Source organism: Hylobates moloch, unplaced genomic scaffold (assembly GCF_009828535.3).
Source record: "Hylobates moloch isolate HMO894 unplaced genomic scaffold, HMol_V3 SCAFFOLD_20, whole genome shotgun sequence".
Taxonomy (NCBI): Eukaryota; Metazoa; Chordata; class Mammalia; order Primates; family Hylobatidae; genus Hylobates; species Hylobates moloch.
Window position 1 is genome coordinate 4,790,905 of NW_026652295.1, and position 23,459 is coordinate 4,814,363.

The 23,459-nt window shown below is 42.7% G+C and overlaps 1 protein-coding gene across 3 annotated transcripts in view; it reads right to left on the reverse strand.

The window, feature by feature from the left end:
• LYRM4 (LYR motif containing 4) overlaps nucleotides 1–23,459 on the reverse strand; it is a 147,278-nt gene that overhangs the window by 72,403 nt on the left and 51,416 nt on the right. Inside the window, exon 3 of one of the 3 annotated variants that reach the window (XM_058432121.1) lies at nucleotides 10,644–10,888. The exons of the other annotated variants lie outside the window; for them this stretch is intronic. Coding sequence (XP_058288104.1) covers nucleotides 10,670–10,888 — 219 coding nt within the window. The 3' untranslated portion in view covers nucleotides 10,644–10,669. Of the gene's footprint in view, nucleotides 1–10,643; nucleotides 10,889–23,459 lie in introns of those variants that run through there. 3 annotated transcript variants of the gene reach the window in all.

Below are 23,459 nucleotides of genomic sequence, written 5' to 3' on the forward strand. Positions count from 1 at the left end.
AATGTAGCTACCCACACAGGTGTACAAAGACCTAATCAAGACACTGCTTTCATTTCCTTTGAGTATATAGCCAGAAGTGTAATAGTTGCATCCTATGGTAATGCTGTGTTTCATTTCTGGAGAAACAGCATTACTAAGTTGGGTTTTATAACATTTTGCCCCATCATGCTTACAACACACTTTAGACTATGGCTCTGCTTATCAATAATTTCTTACTGTGGCTAATCATAGGAGATGTAAGTATGGCAGATAGAATCTTACTGTGCCAGTCACTCAGAATAATCAATTTCCTTTACTTCTGGTCACATACCAGTTTCTTAGGCAGAAACAAACAAGGCTAAAGCTAAAAACAGAACCACAAATTATGACTCAGCTAAATAAGCAGATTTGTTTACGGGGCTAATCTGACAATGCCAGCATGTCACAGGAGCTGGTTACTAATGAAATCTGAAAGGCTGGTAATCCTAGAGGTCTCTACAGAACCTGTGGATTCTTCTGCAGTTTACACCTCCTGCTGCCTCACAGACAGTAGCCGTTCCCTGGGGCTATCACGTGTGGTGGCACAGGTGTACACCGTGGCAGGATTGAACTTCTTCCTAAGCATGTGACTGTTATCTCATGATTTCCTTACTGTGACAACGTCAATACCCAGCTCAGTTTTCCTGTCAATATTCAGTCTGCATTTTTAGGCTCAGCATCTATGCTAAAGATCTTCCAAACAGCCTGGCTCTGCACAGGCCCTAGCATCCTCAAATGTAGATCCTCATTGCTTCCCTAATGTTACCTAACCTTAGGTAGGTTGCAGCTTGGATCTTACCACCATTTAGAACATATTTGAGCCCTAGACTTTGACTCAGTTTCCCATCTTCCCACTTTTCTCAGTCTGTCACCCCTGAGCTTGCTCTTCCTCAATATGACCTCTGGTTCATTGGTTCCTCCTATTCTCCTAGCCCAGAGTTGCCTCCAGCCTCTCAGCTGCTCTGCCAGCGTGGACCTGGTGACCACTCACTGCAATGATCCTCTCGTGGATACCCTTGCTTCACCTGACTTCTATTGCTGCATTCTCCTTGCCAATCCTAGTCTGGGGAAGATGGCACCAATCTCTCTCTCCCATGTGCGCCAGAACACTGTAAAACAGGACTGACTGGTCTTGCTAGCGAAGTATGTCACTCACCTTTGTTACCACTGCTGTATAGCTATCCTTGAACCCATTGTTAACGGAGTTCCTCTCACCCTCCCTACATTCACTACATTACTATTGAACTCTTTTCACTTTTCTCAAGCAACACATCTTAATCCTACAACACAGACTTTATGCAGAGTTTTGCTCTCTTCATTTAATTTTTTGAAAGGATCACGCCCATTTAAGATGAATTTTCATGCCAAATAACCAAAAACATGAAATAATTGAAATATTTGATTACACGATTACAAGGTTTTTGTTTGCTTGTTTTTAAAAAAACAAAACCACAAACCAGGTTGAAAGAGGAATGACAAGGCGGGAAAAGAAAATGTGAGCTTCTCCAACTTCTTTGCCTTAGAATTGTCCTGCACAGCTCTCATTTGTTCTCTCCCTCTTTTCTTCCACGATGTATTGAGGACTCACGCAGGAGACCCTACTTTCCCCTCGTTGCCCTGGGACCAGGCTCCATGAATGGTTTTCTACCCTGTACTGTGTTGTCAATGATTTCTTTTGCATTGGCTTTTTCCTCCCAGTCAACACACACAATACAATCTTTACATCCTTATAAAAACCACAACCTAAAATCCAAAGAAAACAAGACCCCACACGGGCCCATCTGCCCATTCCCTAGATACTCAAATGGTCGCTGTGTCCTCTCCTCCTCTTCACCACCACACTGCTCCTCTAGGTCTGGTGCCCCTGCCTCCTGACCACGCCTTGGCTCCAGGTCCCTTGTGAGCAGATTCCATTCTTTCCCACAGGCCATGCTCAACTGGCCTCCCCGCCGAGCTCTCTCTAAGAGATGTGGCCCAACACCCCATTTCAGAACTCTCTTCTTCCTACTGCTCTTCTCAGCCTCTTCTCTTTCTAGTCACTCCCTCTAGGTGATATACTCCAGCTTTGCCTCTTACCAGATGACTTCCAAACTCGAGTCTCCTGCTCAGATGGCCTCTGAGCTCTAGGTCTGCATTTTCACCTGCCTGCTCAATGTACCCAGAAGACACAATGCTAGCATCTTCGACTCAGTCTGTCTCCAAGAGAACTCTCCTTCCTTCACATGGATCCCCTTTGTTCCTTACTGCTGTTAAGAGCATTCCTGTTGAACCAAGCAAAAAAAAATACTTCCCCCACAATCCCCAAACGTACTTTGTAATAAGTAAACTTGGTAACAAATGAACTTCGCCCATAATGAGGCAGTCCAGACTGGTGACCAGTGCCCTGCCTGGGAATCAGGTGATATCTCCTCCAGGTCCTGTAACTGCAGCTATTTTTTTTCTCTTGTTTTTAAGCTGAGACAAGTATTAATTAATGTGACATTTCTGAACCCCTATGATATTATATAGAATGAAGATTTGAATTAAACCAATGATGTTAATATTTTGAAATAGGTGGAATTGTAAATGTAGTAACTGGTTTTGTAATGACTATTTTTGTGTTGTTTTAGTTACCCTTTAAGGTGTCTGAAGACTTTAAAAGAAACAGCTAGATTAGATTAGCAACTGCTTTTTAAATTGGTTATAGAAATATAATTTAGCTTTTAATCAATGCTTAAATGTTTAACAAAAATCCATCTTAAAGTTTCATTTATTAGACGTGTAAAATTAATAAATTGATCATTAAACTGAGAATAAACTTATACATGGTCATAAGCCCTCTAGATATTGAAAACCCATCAATACTTTAGATGTATATCATACACACCTCTCTCTTCATCCTAAGAGTGGTTTAGAACAATGACTTTAGGAGAGCCCAGGGGCTCAGAACTACGAGCTTGAATATGTGTATTTTAAAAAGATAACCCTGTTTGGTAACTACTGTTTAGACTCATCCTTTAATCAGCCACGAGAGAGGACAGTAATCAGTGTGGCCTATATAACACCTGAATTACTAGTTAAATGTAATTTTGCTTGACATTCATGGACCTTCTATATTTTTTAGCTGAAATGCATCAGTTTTGAAGGAGGCCATTGCCTGAGAGTGGGGAATATTTTATGTTATAGAGAATTTTTTATTGTAAAAGATTTAATCTGCACGCATGCTTTATTTTTATAATCTAGCATTTGCCACATACAGTTGTAGAGACTGTAATGAAAGCATAAATCTTAGATTTTAAGTGAAAGTACCTGGCACATTTATATTATTTCATTACTAAAGCTTTTTCTTCCCTTCACCCCACTTTCCTCTCTCCAGGGTTTAGGCTCCATGTGCTACCAAAACTAACCTATAGCCAACATGCATTTATTTAGAAAGACGTTCAGAGACAAGGCCTCTAGCTGGCTAATCCAGAGCTTATGGGGACATGGTTGCAGGAAGAAAGAGAAAATAAAAGTGCTCGGTTGTAATCCCACCCTTTCCTATGATGCATAAATGAAAGGTTCCCTGTGCTCTATCCCTGCACAACATCCTCTATCTGCTGTTGGAGAAATAATCTTAAATACTTAAATGTAGAATTCTGCAGCTTTCAGTGGCATGCATTTTTTTTTTAACCTTAGTCAGTGAAAACGGGTTATAGCATGTAGCATATAAGCAATGCATTAAATGGTAACTGCTATTATTATTATAGCCATAATAATATACAGTATAGCAAAGGTTTCCTATTCAAAAGGAATGAACTTGCACCAATGCAATAAAGTTGGTAAAAAAATTTCTGGAGAATAAGCTTACTACTGAGTAATTCTGCTATGCCTCTACAATCTCCAATTTTGAATTCCACATCAAACCTCAGTTCTCTCTCTATTCCCACACCCCTCTTCTCCCCCTTTAGATCAACAAAATCAAGTGTATGGAACAGAAGTGGTAATTTCTCATCTTTCGGCTGTGCAATTATGTGACTAGAAATAAACAAAATTGGAGAAAAATAGTCTGACAACTAAATAAGAAGGCAAGCCTGAATCTTATTTAATGCTACGCTTGAGCTGTTTAGAATAATAAGAACCACTGCAGATCTATTGTATAACATGGAGGCTATTAATAATAATGTATTGCATACTTGAAAACTGCTAAGAAAGTGGACCTCGAATGTTCTCACCATAAACAAATGATAAGTATGTGAAGTAATGGATGTGGTAACTGGATTAAATCATTTCACAATGTACACATCTATCAAACATCATGTTGCACACCATAAATATATACAATTTTTACTTGTCCATTTTTTTAAAAAGAGTAAGAACCAAAAATCATACTTTTTTTCTTGTGTATCAAAGCTTTTATATAAGAAACGAAGTGGTAATCTAGTCCATTTTCTTATCTTCAGACTTGCCTGCACTGAAGACAAATGTTTTTCAGATATATTCTTAACGATAATGATCCCGATATGTCCACTTTGCAGGTATTCAAATAAATAAACCCCAACAATCTAAAGCAGGATATAAATGGCAAGTGGCATGCAGTTTCACAAGAAAGGGATTCAAAATTATAACTGGATAATCTCTCTTCCTCCTTCAAAAGAAGTGTCCCTTTAAGAGAAAAGAAGTTAAAATTTTCTTTTTCCCCATTAGAAGGCAGTAGATATTGAACATCCTCGTGTCCAAAAGGGACCTATATTAATAAGCACGTAGCCCTAAGGGTTGATTTTGCTTTGTGGAGATGCCGTTAAAACCACAGCAAAACAAAAAGTCTTGCTTATATTTTAAAAAGGGCAAACTTATTAACATTTTAATAAATTAAGTCATCTGGTACTTAGAAAATGGATCTTGTTCTTCAAAGAAAATAAATGAACAGGATGTAAGTAGCTCATGAGTTCATGCTTTTGTTTTAAGAACAAGTAGACCCTTTTGCTCATATGCTCTGCACTGTAACACCCACTCATTCACCCAGCAAACTCTAGCTGAGCACCTACTGTGGATCAGGTACTGTTCTAGGTTCTGTGCTAAAAAAGACAGTCCCTGATCTCCAGAGACTCTGAGAGGGTGGTAAATTAGCAGATGGTCCTTGCAGATATCAGTACAGAAAGGAAGGAACAGTGGAATAACATATCCTTATCACACCTCTGATTACACTTGGAAGGTCCCCTTCCCCCGCACAAGTCCAAGCACAGGGTCAAGGTCGCACGAGGTTGCTACCTCTTGCTTTCTCTGCTTCTTGTCACTTATGCACTGAAGTCCCTTCCTTATGCCCTGCTTCTTGTCATTTATGCACTGAAGTCCCTTCCTCCTTGCCCTGTGTCTTCGCGAGGCCCTGTACTTACTTTGCTGCATCACAATACTCTCCCACCTAGTTCCTCGAGTCGAGTCGGCCCCTTCTTACCACGAATCCCAATACCTGGGTAAAAGTCTGGCACAAAGACAAGGATAAATATGTGTCCAATGAATGAATGGGTGAACGAATGAATGAGGATGCTGTGTCCCTCAGTGACTAAACAATGACCAAGCATCTGCCCTGTGCTCAAGCTAAGGAAAGACAGAAAGCTGGCTAAGCCAGTGGAAAGAGCACAGGCAGTTAAGACGGCTGGAAAGGACATTTTCCCAGGAGAACATGGCTTGTCTTCTGCTAGAGCATAAGCTTCTGTAGACATACCAACAAATATTGGGAAGAAATGGGTTTTGGATTCAAATTCAAATAGCTCCAAGTTGAGATATAAAGGGAATACAAACACACACCTACTTCATCTGAGATGAGCTGCATAAAGCGCACAGTGTAACACCTGACACCAAGTGGGCATTCAATATGGTCAAATCTAATCTAATATCTAGTCCCTGCCTGAGCAACCCCACAGTCCTGGAAGAGAGACAAGCCCACAAGGAGGCTGAGAAATACTAAGTGGCTTCCTCAGGGTCAGCTGGTTAGTGGCAGAGATCTGAACCCAGGCTTGTCTGGTTTCAACACCCGTGCTCTGGACCACCACACTTAAGTGAGATGTCAGGACAGGAGACAGACTTCAGAGTCATCCTTGCAGGAGACAGGTGTGTCACGGTGGTGGATGTGATCACAGGGAAAGAGAGGGACCAATAATGAAGGCTTGGGGAGTGCCTGAGTTTTAGAGGGACAGAGGGGGAGGGCCAACAGACGAGACTGGGCCAGGGCCAGCAGAAGGGGAGGCGGGAGTGAGGAGGGCTGGGAGAACCTCCTGGAGTGGCCGGCCAGAATGGTCAGACGCTTTGGACAGGTCAAACTGGACAAAGGCATGCACATGTTTTTGGTGATCAGAACGCTGGGTATCTGTGCAGGAGCTGGTTCAGCAAAGCATGGGGGGTTACTGCTTGGATGCCAGGGGGTTGAGGTGTTAAGGGGAGGCAGTGAAGCTTATGAGTGCAAATGACCCTGCAGATAGAGGAGAAGGGGAAAGAGCTGGGCAGAAGGGTGACTTGAAAGCCAGGAAGCCAAAGGCTTCTTTCTGGACTGGGGAGATGCTATGTGGAGAGGAAGAAGGGGAGGTTTAGGAGAGCAGACAGCTGAAGGAGCAGGCTTACCAGCATCACGGGTGGTAACTCAGAGTAAAGCAGACCAGTCACTTCAGCAAAAGGACGGATGTTTCCTTTGGAAGCAAAATGCAGGGAATTGAGGGTGTTCTGGCCTTGCGTTCTGGTATGTTGGACCAAGACAAAAATGTCTCCTTATTCCATAAATGATACTAGGACAGGAGAAAGTTATCATTTTGGAGAAAGTTAAGCTGAACTCCTATCTCCTTTCTTATACCAAAATAAATTCAAAATAGTTCAAAAATTAAACATTTAAAAAATCTACAAAAGCACCAGAAGGAAATGCAAGAGAATTTTTATTATCTTGGAGTGGGAATTCAGCATGACACAAAATTCAAAGGCAATGAAGTGAAATGTAACTACATAAAAATTATAATTGTCTGCTGGGCGCAGTGGCTCACACCTGTAATCCCAGCACTTTGAGAGGCTGAGGCAGGTGGATCACTTGAGGTCAGGAGTTTGAGACCAGCCTGACTAACATAGTGAAATCACATCTCTACTAAAAATATAAAAATTAGCCAGGTATGGTAGCGTGCACCTATAATCCCAGCTACTCGGGAGGCTGAGGCAGGAGAATCGCTTGAACCGGGAAGGTGGAGGTTGTAGTGATTACAAGTGTGAGCCACCGTGCCCGGCTAACGGCCCCAATTTTATGTGTTCTGGAGAAATTAAGTGGTTAGCCTAAGGTTAGTGGTTAGCCTAGGATTTGAAAGCAGATCTGTGACTTCAAGAGTTTATGCTGCTCCAGCACAACTGTCTGAAGGCCAGCTTAAGCCACTAGTCCTGGTGCTCTGACATGCATTTCGGGTGACTGAAATTCCAGCCACAAGGCACCATGAAGCTCTACATTATTCTACATGGTGCCTAGGACAGGAAAATTAAGAGCTACTTACAACTCCATTTCGTTGATGAGCATGACTTTTTAAGAGCTTTTAAGTTTGTTTACAATGCTAGCCATGAGAGTGAGAAGAGTTCAAAAAGCAAAAAAGTAAAACACACAAAGGTGGCTAAATCACCTGTCTAAAAAAATCAGTACATGCTTCACCTAGTCTATGAATCTACTCACTGTTCTCCCCAAATCCAGGCATTTTCACTGTAGTACTACTGTGTTCAATAAATCTTTATATAACAAAGGTTGATCTGACCCAAAGAATTCTTTTCCTGGTCCAGAAAAGTAGACTGATATTGTTGTCTCTATTTAATAGATGGAACAAAAAGAATTTATGTAATTTTCCCAAGTCCTTTAGTGATTTAATGACAGAACCAGATTTGAGTTCAGAGACTCCTGCTTTCTAATTTGCCTCAAACACCGCACAAAGGGATTATTTCCTCCTTACTTTAATTTTTTCCTAGGATTTTCTTGGAATCAGTTCTGAGTTGATTTTGGAATAATAAAGTATTACGCTAAGTACACAGAGTAGATAGTACTGGAGTCTCAGTAAATTCCTTAATAGACTCAAAGCATTTGATTTCCTTGACGCTTTTTTAAAAAAAAAAAAAAAAAAAAAACCAATTTGGCTCAAACTGAGAATGCTCAACATTTTTAAGTAGCAGTGGCTTCTAAATGCTCTCCTAATATATAGACAGATGGATGGATACATTTTAGCACAATGTAACTCTGCTTAGGAAAAAGCCCATTTAGAAAAAAATTCACTTGGTATTCTGTAGTAACACCGTATCTGTTCTAATAGGCTCTGGCATTAAATATTCAATTAAATGATATTTATTTAATTAAAATCATTGCCCCCTAATATACACATGGGGGACACACACATGCATGCATGCAGATCGTGATAACTTGACTATCTCTCAAGTGACTCAAAGCATTGAATTCCGAAAACCAGTCATATATATGACAGCAGTCCCATAAAATTATAATGGAGCTGAAAAATTCCTACCATCTAGTAACTCTGCCGTTGTTAACACCATTGTGCAATGCATTACTCATGTGTTGTCATAAGGCTGATGCTAAATCTAGTGTCTGGAACTGTGGAATGCTGGGATCAGAGAAAGCCTGAGAGAACTTCTTAGATAATACAATCTTGGGAATTTTCAGATTTCAATTTTACAAACTAAAGTTTCTGAACCTGAGCCCATGGCTTCAGGAACTTCCAGATATGTTATGCAAAACTTTGCCTCTGTGTATATACATACCTATTTCTGGGGAAAGGGTGAAAAGTTTTTATTAGATAAAGGCATTGTATTAAAAACTTGCCTCATGTGCCTTAAGAGCATATACGTTATTTGATCTAGTTATTTTAACAAGAATTTTTCCTAAAAGAAAATTAGGGATGTACGTGAAGATATTTATGGCAACACGCAATAGAAAAAAAAATTAGGGACCAAGTAAATATTCAACATTTGGGGGAAACAATAAACAAACGACAAGCTATAAAATGAAATACTGGAAGCTATTAAAGCAACATGAGTCAAGAGAGAATGGAGTCACATGAGAGAAGTTCATGATGCATTTGGTAAAAAGAGGTTACGATCCATCCCCAAAAGACTAGAAAGGGAACCTAGGTCTCCATTTTTGTCCACGTCAGTGGTCCAGGCAGGTTGGATGATTGTCACAGGCAGCTCAGGGAAGTGATCTGAAGTCCTTTTGATGCCAGATCGACCCCATGTCTCTGAGTGGAAATAAGAGCTACGTGCCACTCTGAGAAGTAGGTAACTCAAAGGCCTGAAAATGTGTTGTGAGAGAGTATTTCCACTGTTTTGAGCTAAGATCATGAGTTTGTGAAACCAGGAATGAGAACTGAGATAAGATTAGTGACAAATTTACCTGCTTGTAATTTAGGACTTACTCTCATTAAAATGGGCCCTAGTGTGTTATTAAGAAGACACCTTGGTGATCAGAGAATTAGAAAAATCACCATATTGCAACCACTAATGTAACAACTGATTCAGGCAAGGCACATTAATGGGTCTGAAAACCACCGAGTAAAAGGTTGTTGGGGAACAGATTTATTAATTACAAAGAGAAACAGTATGTTTACAGGGTAAACATCTGGTCAATTCTACTCTAACAAATGATCAAACTCAGCATGAACCAATAATGGTACAATCGACATTATGGGCCTCCTGATGTGGTGCGCTGAGAAGAATGCGGTATTACTTACGTAGTTTTCCTGCCGAAAGTGCTTATTCTGAATGTAATCTTAGAGAAACAATCTGACAAATTAAAATTGGAGAACATTCTGGACTCAATACATCAATGTCATAAAAGTTTAAAAAAACGCAGGAGTGCTAACGCATGCAATGCTTGATGCCTGCATGGATTCTGGATAAAAAAATTATAAAAGATATTATAGGACAATTGAGGAAATGTGAAAACAGAGTACATTAGAAAAGGCAATGGGCTTATAATCTACCTTTTCAGCAATATAAAGTTTGTGTTTCCTCTGCTGAGCATCCTGGGGCTGTTCCCCACAGGACTTTGTGAATGACATTTAAATTGCTGCTACTTCTGACTGAAGATGGCCCGGGGTAGGGTGGTGGAGGGACGCTGTGTGGGTGGAGAATGGCTGTGGGCAAGGCAGGAGGCCAGTACATAATGTCCTCGCCTGGAGAGCAGTGTTAAATACGCTTCCTGAATGTGCTCTGAGGAAGCACCCCTCCCCTTACTCAGTCCCCCCAAAGAGACATGTACTGAGGCTCTGTCAGGAAAAACGGACTTTTTAAAATGTAACGAAAACCGTTCTGAGGTCCTAATCATTACCACAGCACTGGGACAGTTAGGCCTTTGAGTCCCCCACTGTGCTCATCAGCACAGGACAGAATGCCTGTGAGGGGCACCATCCACAGGGGACTGCACCTCTATGGGGCTGTTCCTGCTGTCCTCTTCCATGATGAGATCTAACTTCTGAATCTGTGCATGGTTAAAAGGCATCAAATCCACAACAGGCTGTGGACTCCGTTGTATCCAAAGTGCATTTAGGGCCTGGCATGGTGGCCCATGCCTGTAATCCCAGGACTGGCGTGGTGGCTCGCACCTGTAATCCCAGGACCGGCGCGGTAGCTTGTGCCTGTAATCCCAGGATTTTGGGAGGCCGAGGCAGGCAGATCACCTGAAGTCAGGAGTTTGAGACCAGCTTGGCCAACATGGCAAAACCCCATCTCTACTAAAAATACAAAAATTAGCCAGGCATGGTGGTGCATGCCTGTAATCCCAGCTACTCAGGAGGCTGAGGCAGGAGAATGGCTTGAACCCAGGAGTCAGAGATTGTAGTGAACCAAGATCACGCCACTGTACTCCAGCCTGGGTGACAGTGTGAGGCTCTGTCTCGAAAACAAAAAACCAAGTGCGTTTGGGCCTAAGAGCTTACTCTTGGACTTCAGTTCAGTAGGCAGAGGTAACAGGCACACAGTCTTACAGCACAAGGCCTCAGAATGCAAGATTCCTGAAACAAGAAGACAGGGTTGACATGACAGCAACAACAAAAATAACAACAAGGAAACAACCCTTGGGGTTACAAGGGCTTTCTTCTCCTATGAGTGAAGAAATAGAAACAACTGTAAGCTCCATTTTTAGCACCTCTATGTACTATATGTGATTTAAAAAACAAAACAAAACAAAAAACAAAAACCACCTTAGCTTTGTTAAGAGCAGTATTTGAAGACCATTTCAAATTGTAGCTTGCTAGCCGTCCAGTTGAAGAAACATGTAATAGAGGGCAGGGTTCTTTCTGACTCTTCCCAAAGCATCTAATAATCCTCAGAGAACAGTGAAGGATGGCCAGAAATTTCATACTCAGCTGAGGGATTCTGTGTGTTGCGTTTCTGTCTTCCTGTTTTGGTCTTTGAAAATGAGGCAGCAGGGAATCTTAGAGAAGTCAGAGGGAGAGTGAGGCAGACTGTCCTAGTTAATCAGAGTGCTAAAAGGGCAAACTAAAGCTGTTCTCTAATTAACCAACAATCTAAGTTATCAAGAGACCATGTTGATGGCTGAGATAGATGAACAGCCAAAGAAAGCAAGCCAGAGATCCTGACAACCTTCCTAGGCTGAAACTGAGAATCCATCACTAAAAACCCTTGGAAAGTATGATGCAGCCAGTAGTGACAGTGACTTAGAAAGGGGCATACTATGGATATGATACGGTTAGGAATTAAGAGAAACTCAGAAAAGGGACATACAGCACCTAGGTACTTAAAATTTCCCAAATTTTAATAAAACGGATGATCAAAATTAATGGTTCATGCTTAATTTCATCTGCTTTAAAAGAAATATATGATTGTTAAAAAAGCATGCTATGTAGGCCAGGTCTGATTTCAAAGGCTTAGATCTTATATTAGGCAGGGTTCTCCAGAGAAACAGAACCAACAGGGTGTGTGTGTGTGTGTACCCACATACGTGTGTGTGTGGGGGGGGTGGGTGGGGGGAAGAGAATGAGAAAGAGAGAGACAGAGGACAAACATGGAGACTATCCTCCAAATTAAAGTTTGCCACTAAGTAACAGTCAGCTTCATACTCTCCATTTGGGGATTAGAAAAGATACGTTACCTCTTCTTATAAACTGAAAGCTCCTAAAGGTTTGGCCAACTGTAGTTTCCTAATAAATCTTGTTGAAGGATACATATTTGAAGGGTGCTGTCTTTGGGTAAGAGCAGAGGGTGGCACTAGTAAGAACAAATGGCCATAGTCCCTCCCAGCATCTCCTGTGACCCGTGTGAACAGGCATACCCTGGTATGCGGCTGGTAACGAGCACCAGCTTTACAGTTCCTAAGTCTGTAATTTCTCTTCTCTGGCAAAATGAGGTGCAGCCAGAACTGGGCATACCTTCTAAAATGCTCAGTTCCCTCTTCTTCAAGGTGGGACATAAGACCTACCTCATGGGCTAGTAGGAGGGTTAAAGGCAAGAGTATTGTTAAGTCCTATAAAAACATCAAGTATTTCAGGATTCTTTTTTAAGCTCTCCAGCAGAAGTGAAAGCATCTTTGGAAAAACACTACCTTTGAAAATTACCCATAAATGGCTAAATCAGAAAATTAGGAAAATATAGAAAAACTGTGAATTCTATTTTATTTTATAGGTAGGGTCTCACTCTTATTAAAATATATACAATAGATAAATGAAAATTGTAAGTGGAAGTCCTACCTTTCATTCTTGCAGCTCACAGGATGGCCCTGCATAATCTTGAAGTTTACTCACCTCACCCTGGAGACCTGGAGGGTGCCAGGTAGTTTTAAAGTAAAGCAATGTACATATTGATGTTGTTATCATTGGTTGCATTTAATTAACCTTCCCTTGCAGAGGGATGTTAAGGACATTATAAAACCCCACAGTATCAGGCCGGGCACGGTGGCTCATGCCTATAATCTCAGCACTTTGGGAGGCTGAGGGAGGTGATCACTTGAGGTCAGGAGTTTGAGACCAGCCTGGCCAACATGGTGAAACCCCATCTCTACAAAACAAAAGCAAAAACAAAAACAAAAACACCCCGACAATTAGCTGGTCACGGTGGCACGTGCCTGTAGTCCCAGCTACTTGGGAGGCTGAGGCAGAATTGCTTGAACCTGGGAGGCAGAGGTTGCAGTGAGCCGAGACAGCGCCATTGCACTCCAGCCTGGGTGACAAAGTGAGATCCTGTTTCATCAAAACAAAACAAAACAAAGTACCCCCACAGTATGAAGCCCTTCTCAGAAGGACCCCAGTGTCTGCCTGGGCATCTTCAATGACAGGAAAAGGGTGGGGCCACGGTCTCAGAAATGGCTCCTTCAGGTGCGCAACAGCTATTCACCTGAGGCACATAGCAATTCCCTTTCTAACATAGATTGTAAGCTGCATGAGGGCAGGGGCAGGTACTATATCTGTCTTATCTATCACTGTATCCCCAGAATTAATGAATAAATATTGAATGATTTCTTAGAAAAAAACTTCCTCACACCAACTGAAAGTCTGGCTTTACAATAAAGTAACATTAAACCCTTATATTGCACTTCGTATGCCCCAAGCATCATCATAAGCACTTGTCAGGTATTAGTTTGTGAATCTTCCTAATGATCCCGTAAGTGAGGCGCTCCCACATTCCCATCTCAGAGCTGAGGAAACTGGGACAGACAGTGGGTAAGAGTCACTCAAGGACGCTGGGGCAGTGTGGCTCCGACCCCGCAGCACTGCCTCTACCCAGGGCAGTGGCCTCCCTCTACCTTTCCAGTCCCCATCATCTGGCGCAGATACCATGTCTAACTCTCCCTCATGTGACTGTCTTGCAGGTACAGGAGGGCAGGTACTGGGGCCTTCACAACCATTGCTTTTCCAAGCCCAACACCCTACTGCCTCTACCTGCTTTAACAGATGATGGAGATTCATGCCTTCTAACACCCAGGCCTCATCCTCCTTTGGGCTTAAGCTTGTCCCTAAAAGGTCAAGAGTCCAAACATGGACTCAGACAGACCTGAGTTTGAGTTCCAGCTCTGCAAAATCACTGTTTGACTCTGGGCAAGTAACTGCAGCTCACAAAGCTTCCTCACAGACCTTCCTCTTCTGAAAAGCACGTCGGTACAGTGCCTTCCTAAGAGTGCTCACTGTCCGACCGTCCAGATGCCTTTCCTCAGAGGAGCTGGGCACAGCACACCACTCTCAGGGGAAACATATTTGCATTAATCTAGATGATGACGCCGAACTTTTTGGGAATGAATTGTACCAGCTTGGGAAACAGCTTTTTTCTATTTCCACTGGAATGATTTGGTTCTTTAACATAACTGTATATGGTGACAGTGACTCAATTCTTTGTCTCTTGCTGTACAGCTCCTCCTTTCTCACAGGAAAAAATTCTCATAAAAACAATTTATAATACATCAAAATAGTGACAGGAATGTTAAGCTGTAACCTCTGAAGTTATCTGTGGGCATGATTTATTATAGAAGTTCCACTGTGATAACTCAGCAATTAGGAAATATTGATAAATGCAAACATGTTATTGATGTCAATTAAAAAAGCACAAGATTGATGAGCCTTCCCAAGTGCTTTGACACAAGCAGTTAGAGAGTAATGCTCATCAATACACATCTAACCACTGTAACTGTGCAGAGAAATTAAGCTGCCAGGAAACAAAGGGTGCTTCCACATTCAAGTGAGATTGCTGAAACAGATGAGCATCTAGTCAACAGGAATATCTAACAGAACCTCAAAGCAAGTCCTTTGGAAAAAACATAGGTACTTACTGGTGATTCATGATAAGGTAGGCAAGGAAGGTCTTCAAGAGGATTCAAGACTATGACACACTGAGTTGGTTAAAGGGGGGGAGGGGCCAAGTGCCTGAGTTGGCTGTGCCTGATTATATAAGTCTAGAGCATATGCCAATGCAGAACCTCAAGAAAAAGGGTAATATCTTAGAATAGATTTTAATATTCAGCCAGGCACGGTGGCTCATGGCTGTAATCCCAGCACTTTGGGAGGCCGAGGCATGTGGATCACGAGGTCAGGAGTTCAAGACCAGCCTGGCCAAGATGGCGAAACCCCGTCTCTACTAAAAATACAAAAAAAAATTAGCCAGGCATGGTGGCGGGTGCCTGTAATCCCAGCTACTCGGGAGGCTGAGGCAGAGAATTGCTTGAACCTGGGAGGCGGAGGTTGCAGTGAGCCGAGATCATGCCACTGCACTCCAATTTGGGCAACAGAGTGAGACTCTGTCTCAAAAATAAATAAATAAATAAAAGATATTTTAATATTCCCAGGGATCTTCTGTTTTGGAGGACCTGAGCAAAGTCCTGAATTTATTTTAAATAGATAACCTAATCAAGGTCACATTTCCTATGTGTAGGCAAGAGGGAAGATTTGAGCCTTGGTTACTGAGAAATGGAGGAACTGGGAAGGTAAATTAGTTTAAGAGAAAGGGAAGGCAGTGCAGGGCACGGTGGCTCACGCCTGTAATCCCAGCACTTTGGGAGGCTGAGGCGGGTGGATCACCTGAGGTCAGGAGTTCGAGACCAGCCTGACCAACATGGTGAAACCCCATCCCTACTAAAATACAAAAAAAAAAAAAAAAAAAAACCGCTGGGTGTAGTGGCAGGCGCCTGTAATCTCAGCTACTTAGGAGGCTGAAGCAGGAGAATCACATGAACCCAGAAGGCGGAGGTTACAGTGAGCCGAGATTGCGCCACTGCACTCCAGCCTGGGCAACAAGAGTGAGACTCCGTCTCGAAGAAAAAAAAGAAAAGAGAAAGGGAGGGCAACTAATTGAGTTTTGGACATCACGGCTTTCAAGTACTCATAAAACACCCAAGTGCAAATATCTACTTGTCACAGAGGCCTATATTTTGCATGAAAAAAGGAGACTAAAGATGAAGTTTCAAAGAGGAGGTATGATAAGCAGCATCAGGTTTGTCAAGAAGAATCAGGCTAACAAAAGTCTGGCTGGCTTAGCACTGAGAAGGTCTGTGTTTTTGACATTAAAAAAATCAACCTCCACCTACTGTGTGAAAGGACTCTATGAGGTACCACAAAAGGCAAGGCACATTACTCTTGTCCATCTGGAGGTCATTCTCTTCCACTGCAGCTCAGGGAGGGCCACAGGGAGCAGTGAGAGACAGGATTCTTACCCAGAGCTCCAGATGCTCTGAATTAGCCCCCGGCTATCTAAACCTCATTGCCCAGTGATACCCATCTCTTCCAAGCACAGAGAATTGAGTTTAGATACAGAGGACTGGCCTAAGGTCCATGTCCACCCCCACCTCCTCACCATCTTAACCTTCCTTAAAGGGTAACTAGGCCAAAGTTAGCCTTCTAATCTAGATCTGGTTGTTTTTATGTATAAAAGGTATATCTCGCACCACTCATACCCACTAGGGTGGCTATAATCAAAACGACAGAAAAAAAACAAGCGTTTACAAGAATGTGGCAAAATTAGAACCCTTATACCTTGCTGGTGGTAATAATGCACAATGGTCTAGCCACTTTGGAAAAAGACTAGGTAATTCCTCAAAAAGTTAAAACAGAGTCACCATATGACCCAGCCATTCCACTCCTAAGTATATATACAAGAGGAATGAAAACATATGGCCACACAAAAACTGGCATATGAATGTTCACAGTAACATCATTCACATGAGCAAAAAAGTGGGAATGACCCAAATGTTCATCTACAAATGAATGGATAAATAAAATGCAGTCTATCCATATAATGGAAGATTATTTGGCATTAAAAAGGAAGGAAGTACTCTCTTATGCTACAACATGGATGAACCTTGCAAACATTATGCTAAGTGAAAGAGGCCAGTCGTGAATATAAATTTCATCCACAGACATAGAAAGTAGACTGATGATTGGCTAGGGCTAGGGAAGAGTGGGTTGGGGGAAAATGGGGAGTCATAGCTATAGGTATGGGGTTTCTTTCTGCAGTGATGAAAATGTTCTAAAATTGATCATGGTGATGGTTGCACAACTTTGAATATACTAAAAACCACTGACTTGTATACTTTAAATGGGTGAATTTTGTGGTATGTGAATCACATCTCAATAAAGCTGTCACACATGCTTTTGTGAAATCTACACAGTATTGTAGGGAAGAACAGTCACTACCAGATTGAAACTGTCACAGAGATTTCCATCAACAGGCTGAACCTTGAATGGCCCTGAAGTTGAGAAAAATCTCAATTTTTCTCAAATCACCAGGAATTGCCAGGCAATTGCTTGAAAAAACTTTGGTGTTCTGGTCTGGCCAACCCATCCCAATTTAAGCTGTGCCATCCAGTTCCTTTGGATGCTAGGACATTTGGCCCAGGGTATTAGCATTTGTCACTGGGTCAGCTCCCAAAAGCCATTGCCTTGTTTTGCTTCTACAGGTCTCCTTGCTGCTCCCAAGGTGCCATGAGAGAGTTGATATTGAGAACAAGTTGTGATGCTGAGGGCTGCAACACAGTTTCAAAACAGACTGGTCTACAGCATATTCATAACAACAATCTTGAAGGGCTGAAAAAATTTTACATGTATCTTTCTTGGTATATAGGTATATTAATCTTTTCTTCCCACAAATTCCCCCTGAAAGGAGAGAAGGTGTGTGACTTTCTTAATAACTGTACACGTACTTGGAATCCTGCTTGGGAAAATGCCTGCTATAAATATATAGGACACTGTGGATATTCTTATTGCCAGGGTTTACATGATAAGCCTGTCTCCAGAAGTGCAGGATGGATGAGCCACAATTTGTATGGGTAGCAAACCCTCAGCTGCACTACAAAAATGCCTCCAAAAGAATGTTAAATAACATCTCCCTCAGATGACGATTCCATTCTTGAGGACATGTCTCTGGTATTCTTTTGGCACTAAGCCCTGTTATTCTACTTGGTTGTTAAGGATATTGTCTTGTGATATCAGCCCGAACCCCAAAGAGCCTCATCAGGAGTATGCACTCTACTCCACTGGGTGGAAGCACATGAAACTTTCAGTTGCAGTAAAACTTTCATTGTTTAATTTAAAACAAAACTTATAAACAGAGTCTGAAACTCGGTAAAAGTGCAACAGAATAAAAATAATCACCATAAGAAAGATTGAATTTAGAGAGATCCCGAGATCAGGGAAAGTCATCACAAAAACTAAAGACAGCTTGCCCAGAGACTAGCCTTCTGGAGAACACGCACGCCGCAGCGCTTACAGGCGGAGTGGACCAGGCCAAGGCCCCTCTCTAGTTCATTGTAAGCCACTGGTTCTCAACCGTGGCTGCACACTGTCATCGCTTCAGGATACTGATGCCTGAGTCCCACACTCAGAGATTCAAATTCACTTGGTCTGGAGTAGACTGGTCACTGTACAAGCACTGTAGGTGGTTCTGACGTACAGTCAGGGCTGATAACCACTGGCATAAGGTAAAAGTGCCGTCTTTGAAGACACCCTTAGAGCCAGATAGCCTTTTGTTCACCCAGTAATACCACGTAAAAGAGAAAGTTGAACTAAATTCTCAGTGTACTGTAATGTATAAGAACAAAATATTTCAAAATTAAGATTAATTTTTCATTTTTTGTGGGGGAGTGAATCATGGCTGTTTTGAGATTGGTTATGGTTTTTCTTTCCAAATATTACAAGTGCTTAGATAATGGAAAACTCCAGTTGTGAAGGGTTTAAGGTATCTGAGGAGAGTAATTTAGAGTGTAACATGGGTATTTGATATGGAATGTATCAGTCTTCCTTTAGTTTTCTTTTGCCATCAAGGATGGGGACAAGTGATCAGGCAAACCTTGGCACTGCTTGCCAGTCCTGGCAGTGCAAGTGCATAGGCAGGCTCAAATGCTCTTCCCCGTCTAGCCAAGAATTTCAGATCCCTGATAGTGGCCTGGAAACATACCAACGCATCAAATCGTCACCAACTGGCAAGGGGTAAGGGGGTTGACAAGCTCATGCCACAAACTGTCTTACTTTTCTTTGAATCAGTTCACCGAGCTGACTAAATCCTCTTTTCAGCCTTCTGCACTCAGCTCTGGGGCTGGCCTGCTGGGTCACCTCCTTAGCTAATCTGTTTGTTGCTCCAGAGGGAACCATCTGTCTTTCCAAACCTGCTGGCAGTGACCCCCTGCACCTCATTTCTCTCTGTGCACTCCTGAAGATCCAGGTCATCGAGAAGGGGCAGTCAGGAATCACAGGGCTGTGGGTGCCTTCCCCAGAGATGCACTCTGACTTTGAGCAGGTCACTGGCTCTCAGTTGGAAGGGGTTAGCCAAGGCTACGAAAGTATATCTACCTAAAATTTTAATAAAATTCATTCTATTAAAATGCAATTAAAGGATCCTATTGGGAGGCAGCATGATATGGTGATGGAGACCTTAGCTCAAATCCTGGCACCAACCATTACTGGCTGCAGAGTCTCAAGCTCCTTAACCTCTCTGAGCTCATTTCTTAACTTCTCTGAGCCTCAGTTTCCTCATCTGCAAAATAAGGAGGCCCTGCAGGGTCATCCTCTTTCACGAAATGATCCATGCCTGTGGCACCTGGTATATAAAACAAATGAAAAGTTAACTGCTTCAGCCTCCATAGTCAGTGAATAACCATGACCAAAACTTGTTTTTGCAGGTGCTCAATTAACTGAATTACACTTCACAATTCTAAATTTTTTATAATGAATTTGTGTAAACAAAGTGCCCTGACAAGAACATTACTGTATATGATCTTTCTGTATCTTCAGCATGTCTGAATTCACATACATAGAATTCTCCCACAGGCAAAGGTGAGTAAATTACACTGTGTGAAGAGTTTGTGTGTCTACAATACCTGTATTCCATGGAAGTCCAGAGACACAAACAGAGGCAGAGGGGCCTGGCTCATTGGGCAGTACGTGGTTCCTGGACTTGCCTTTGATGCTTCAACTCCTGGGGCAGCCTGATTTCCCAACTTCCAACCTCCTTACACACAAACAGGAGGAATATGAACTTTCTATGCCATCCCAAGAGGCTGCGAAAGGATGATGTGGGCACTGGATGGACCATGTGGCCTAACTCAGCAAAGGGCCTTTTGTTCAGATGTTTGGGAAAGAAGTACTTGTTCCAACAGGCCTTTCCAAAGTGGTTTTTGGCCACCCCACCCACCTTATTTCTCCCTAGTTCTCCCAAGAAAAGATGAATAGCCTGCCCTAAGTTCGTATATATGTCAGGGCTGCCAACTGCCTCCAAAGACAGAGCTGTTATAATTAGTTACAGCTCTAATTATTGTTCCAGGATATGGCTAAAATTTTGTTGGCTTAGACTTTTTGCTTTTTTCATAAGGGTATTCCATAAATACAGGGAATGACATGGGCTACTATGAAGGAATTCAAGTTTGTGGAATCTAGTCCTTTATAATTACAGCATATAATTCATTTGGCAGCATTTTCTAAGCATTATCAGTGTGTAGGGCACTGTGATAAGTGTGAGACAGACAGGACAGCCCTAGTCCCCAAGAAGAGAACGACATACAACACTAATAAACCAAAAAGTCACATAAGCCACTCTGAGCACTTGTCCACCTCTACGGGCATGTGTTTGAACATGCACACATGAAATCTGTCCTTCTTCTGTCATTAGAAAACAAATTCCTCAAATACAGACGATTAACTACCCACGCCCCCTGGACTTTGGTAACTCGCTCCAGGGGACGTTCCATGATGCTCGGAGATACAGGCTGAGATGGGTATTACAGAAATCCAAGGAAAACTTCACTGAAGCTCTGATTAGGCATATCTGGTTGATCAGGCAGCATTCTACGCACACGGGTATGGAGGAAAAGACAACCGTGAAATCACGCCTTTCTGCCTGTATACAGTAGTCTGCTGTCTGGGACAGCTGCTTGCTAGGCCTCCTAATGGCTCCTGCCTCCCCATCTTCTGAATTTGAGAACACCTTTATCCAAATTAAAGGACTCCCATTTTTTACTTCCAAACACCAACTTGCCCTACATGAGATTGTTCCTGGAGCCTTTATTTCACTTCCTTGCCCAGCAGTCTGCAGTGTGATAGGAACGTTTAAAATATGGAAGATTACATGGACTGAAATTTTCCCTTGGCCCTCCCGATTCTATTCAGGTGGATATTCTTTTATCAGCATGCAATAAATATTTCATACTGAAACTGTCACTTGGAATTTAGTCTTCACAGCTCCACTTAATGCACTGAAAACCGTCTGGGAAAGTCAGACGTGTATTATAACAAGAACGGCGTGCCGAGAGCCTGCAGCTGGGCAGGGCCCCTCATGTCGCGTCTAAGTGGCTGGAGAGCAGAAGCACATGAAAGAAGAACGGACAGCTGCTCCCTTTCTGTACACTTATGCGGCTGAAACCAAAGTGGGAATGTCTCCATCAGGATTTGTTTTAGCACTTGAGTTTTTAAAAGTAGTATGGAAAAAGCAGTTTGAAGTATAGATGAGGCTGCAGCTGTCTCGTGCTTACTGAACACTTAGCACGGGCCCAGCTCTGTGCAGTGTGCCTCACAAACATTGTCAGTCTCCTTCACACCCCTAGGACGGGCAGACAATTATGCCTATTTTACAGAAGAGAAAGAGTCCCACAGAAAGTCATTTGCCTAAACTCATAAAGCTTGGGAGTGACAGCCAGGACTTGAAACCACTCCTGTTGTACTCCTGGGCCTGTGCCTTCATGCCTTCCCGTGGGGCACCAGGGAAAATAAAAGAGTTCCACAGTCTCCTTTCATCCTGCTGGAACTTACCTCATGGACCACCTTTTCTTTTCAACTGACTCTGGGGGTGGGCTGGGGCACAGGGGAATACTCTAGTTTCCTTGGCTTCTTTTCTGGAAAGGGATATGGCCACTTCCTCAAGTAAAGGAGGAGTTTTAGTTTGAGTGTTTGTTAGTTAAGGATAACAGGACTCACTGGTGTGAAAGAAAAGCAGAATCAAAGAACCCCAAACTCATGATGCCAAAGGGAAAGTGAAGCTTTGGAAGTGAGTCACACAAAAACTGCCTTCCTTTTGCTCCCAAACAGATAACTGACTTCCCCCTCCCTCTCTTCACATGTGAAATGCAGACTCACCGAGCGCTAGTCACAGCCTCACAAGGAAGGAACCACTTGCCTCACTGCCTACCCTCTCTCCTCTTTCCCCTTTCAACGCTGAAGTTCCCAAAACCCTCTTTCAAAAAAGCACAGATGACAGATCCTCCCATGACTTGTGTTTCTTTTTCCTGGGTGCGTCCTCAACCTTGGCCAAATAAACCTCCATCGACTGAGATCTGCCTCGGTCACTTTTTGCTTTACACTGATCAGCAGCTTTGCTGTTTTCAGCGGGTGCTAGTGCACATCATCTCACTTTGTCTATTCGCAAAGATACTAAGTGGTGCATAGGGTAGGTGAAGACTTCTGGCCAGAAAGCAAGTCAGAGTCTGGACTAGAACCATCCTTCTGAGTTTCAGTGGAACTCCCTGTGTTTTTCTACCCAGCCAGCCTGACTTTATTAGGCATTAATGGAGTGCTTTCTGCGTCAACAAGGCACTGGGGGTATCACAGTGAATAAGAACAACACGGTTCCTCTGGAAGCTCACAGGGCAGGGACAGGATGACTTATTAAAATGCCGTTCTAAAACAGTGTGATCATGCTATTAAGCGAAGTCACAATAAAGTGTGTTGTTGGTCCAGAGGACAATGAGATTGCAGCAGGAAGAAAGGGGCAGGAAGGTCACTGAAGGCCTTCCCTGGGGGAGGAGGTGAATGCAGACAGAAGTGCACTGGGTGTGCTGTGTGCCTCGTGCTGTGCTAGGTCCCAAGGACATGGAAGGCCCAGCCCTCCAGCATCCTGCAATCTGGCTGGAGAGAGACTCATGGTTATGAATCAACTGGAATACTGCAGAGGCTGGCCATAAAGTACGACTATCGGGGACAGGCTGAACACAGTACAGAAACAGACAGGAGCAAGCCATTTTCCGAGTGGTTCCCTGAACTGCCTGGGAGAGAAAAAAGTATGGTCAATGTCTTATAAAAAAAAAAAAGGCTGAGTTTCAAAAATTATTTCCAGTAGGAAAAATACTTTAATATTACAAAAAACATGAACAGCTATACAGACAGCAGTGAGCTTTAAATAATAGCTGAGACTTATTTTAAAAAAAACAAAACACTAAGTTTGGCTCTGCTAAAATAGAACCTGGTTCAAAGCAAGAGGAAAATTTATTTTTGCTATTTTTACCAGCCCTCCCTTCTCCACCTCACTCCTTCTCAGAAGCTCTGATGAGTTTCAGGGAGGGAAACCTCATTCGTAAATGAGATATCTACAACCTATCACCTGTAGGAAAAGGCAGGTTCTGTTTTCCAGGTCACAGTACCCCAGAAATCACCATGATCCGTGCAACACTCCTGCCATTGCTGGGTGTCAAAAGCTTTCACAAAGTGCAGCTCCAGGCTTTTCTCAAACAGGCCCTGCTGCTGGGGCCGACCGTGAAGAACCAGCGT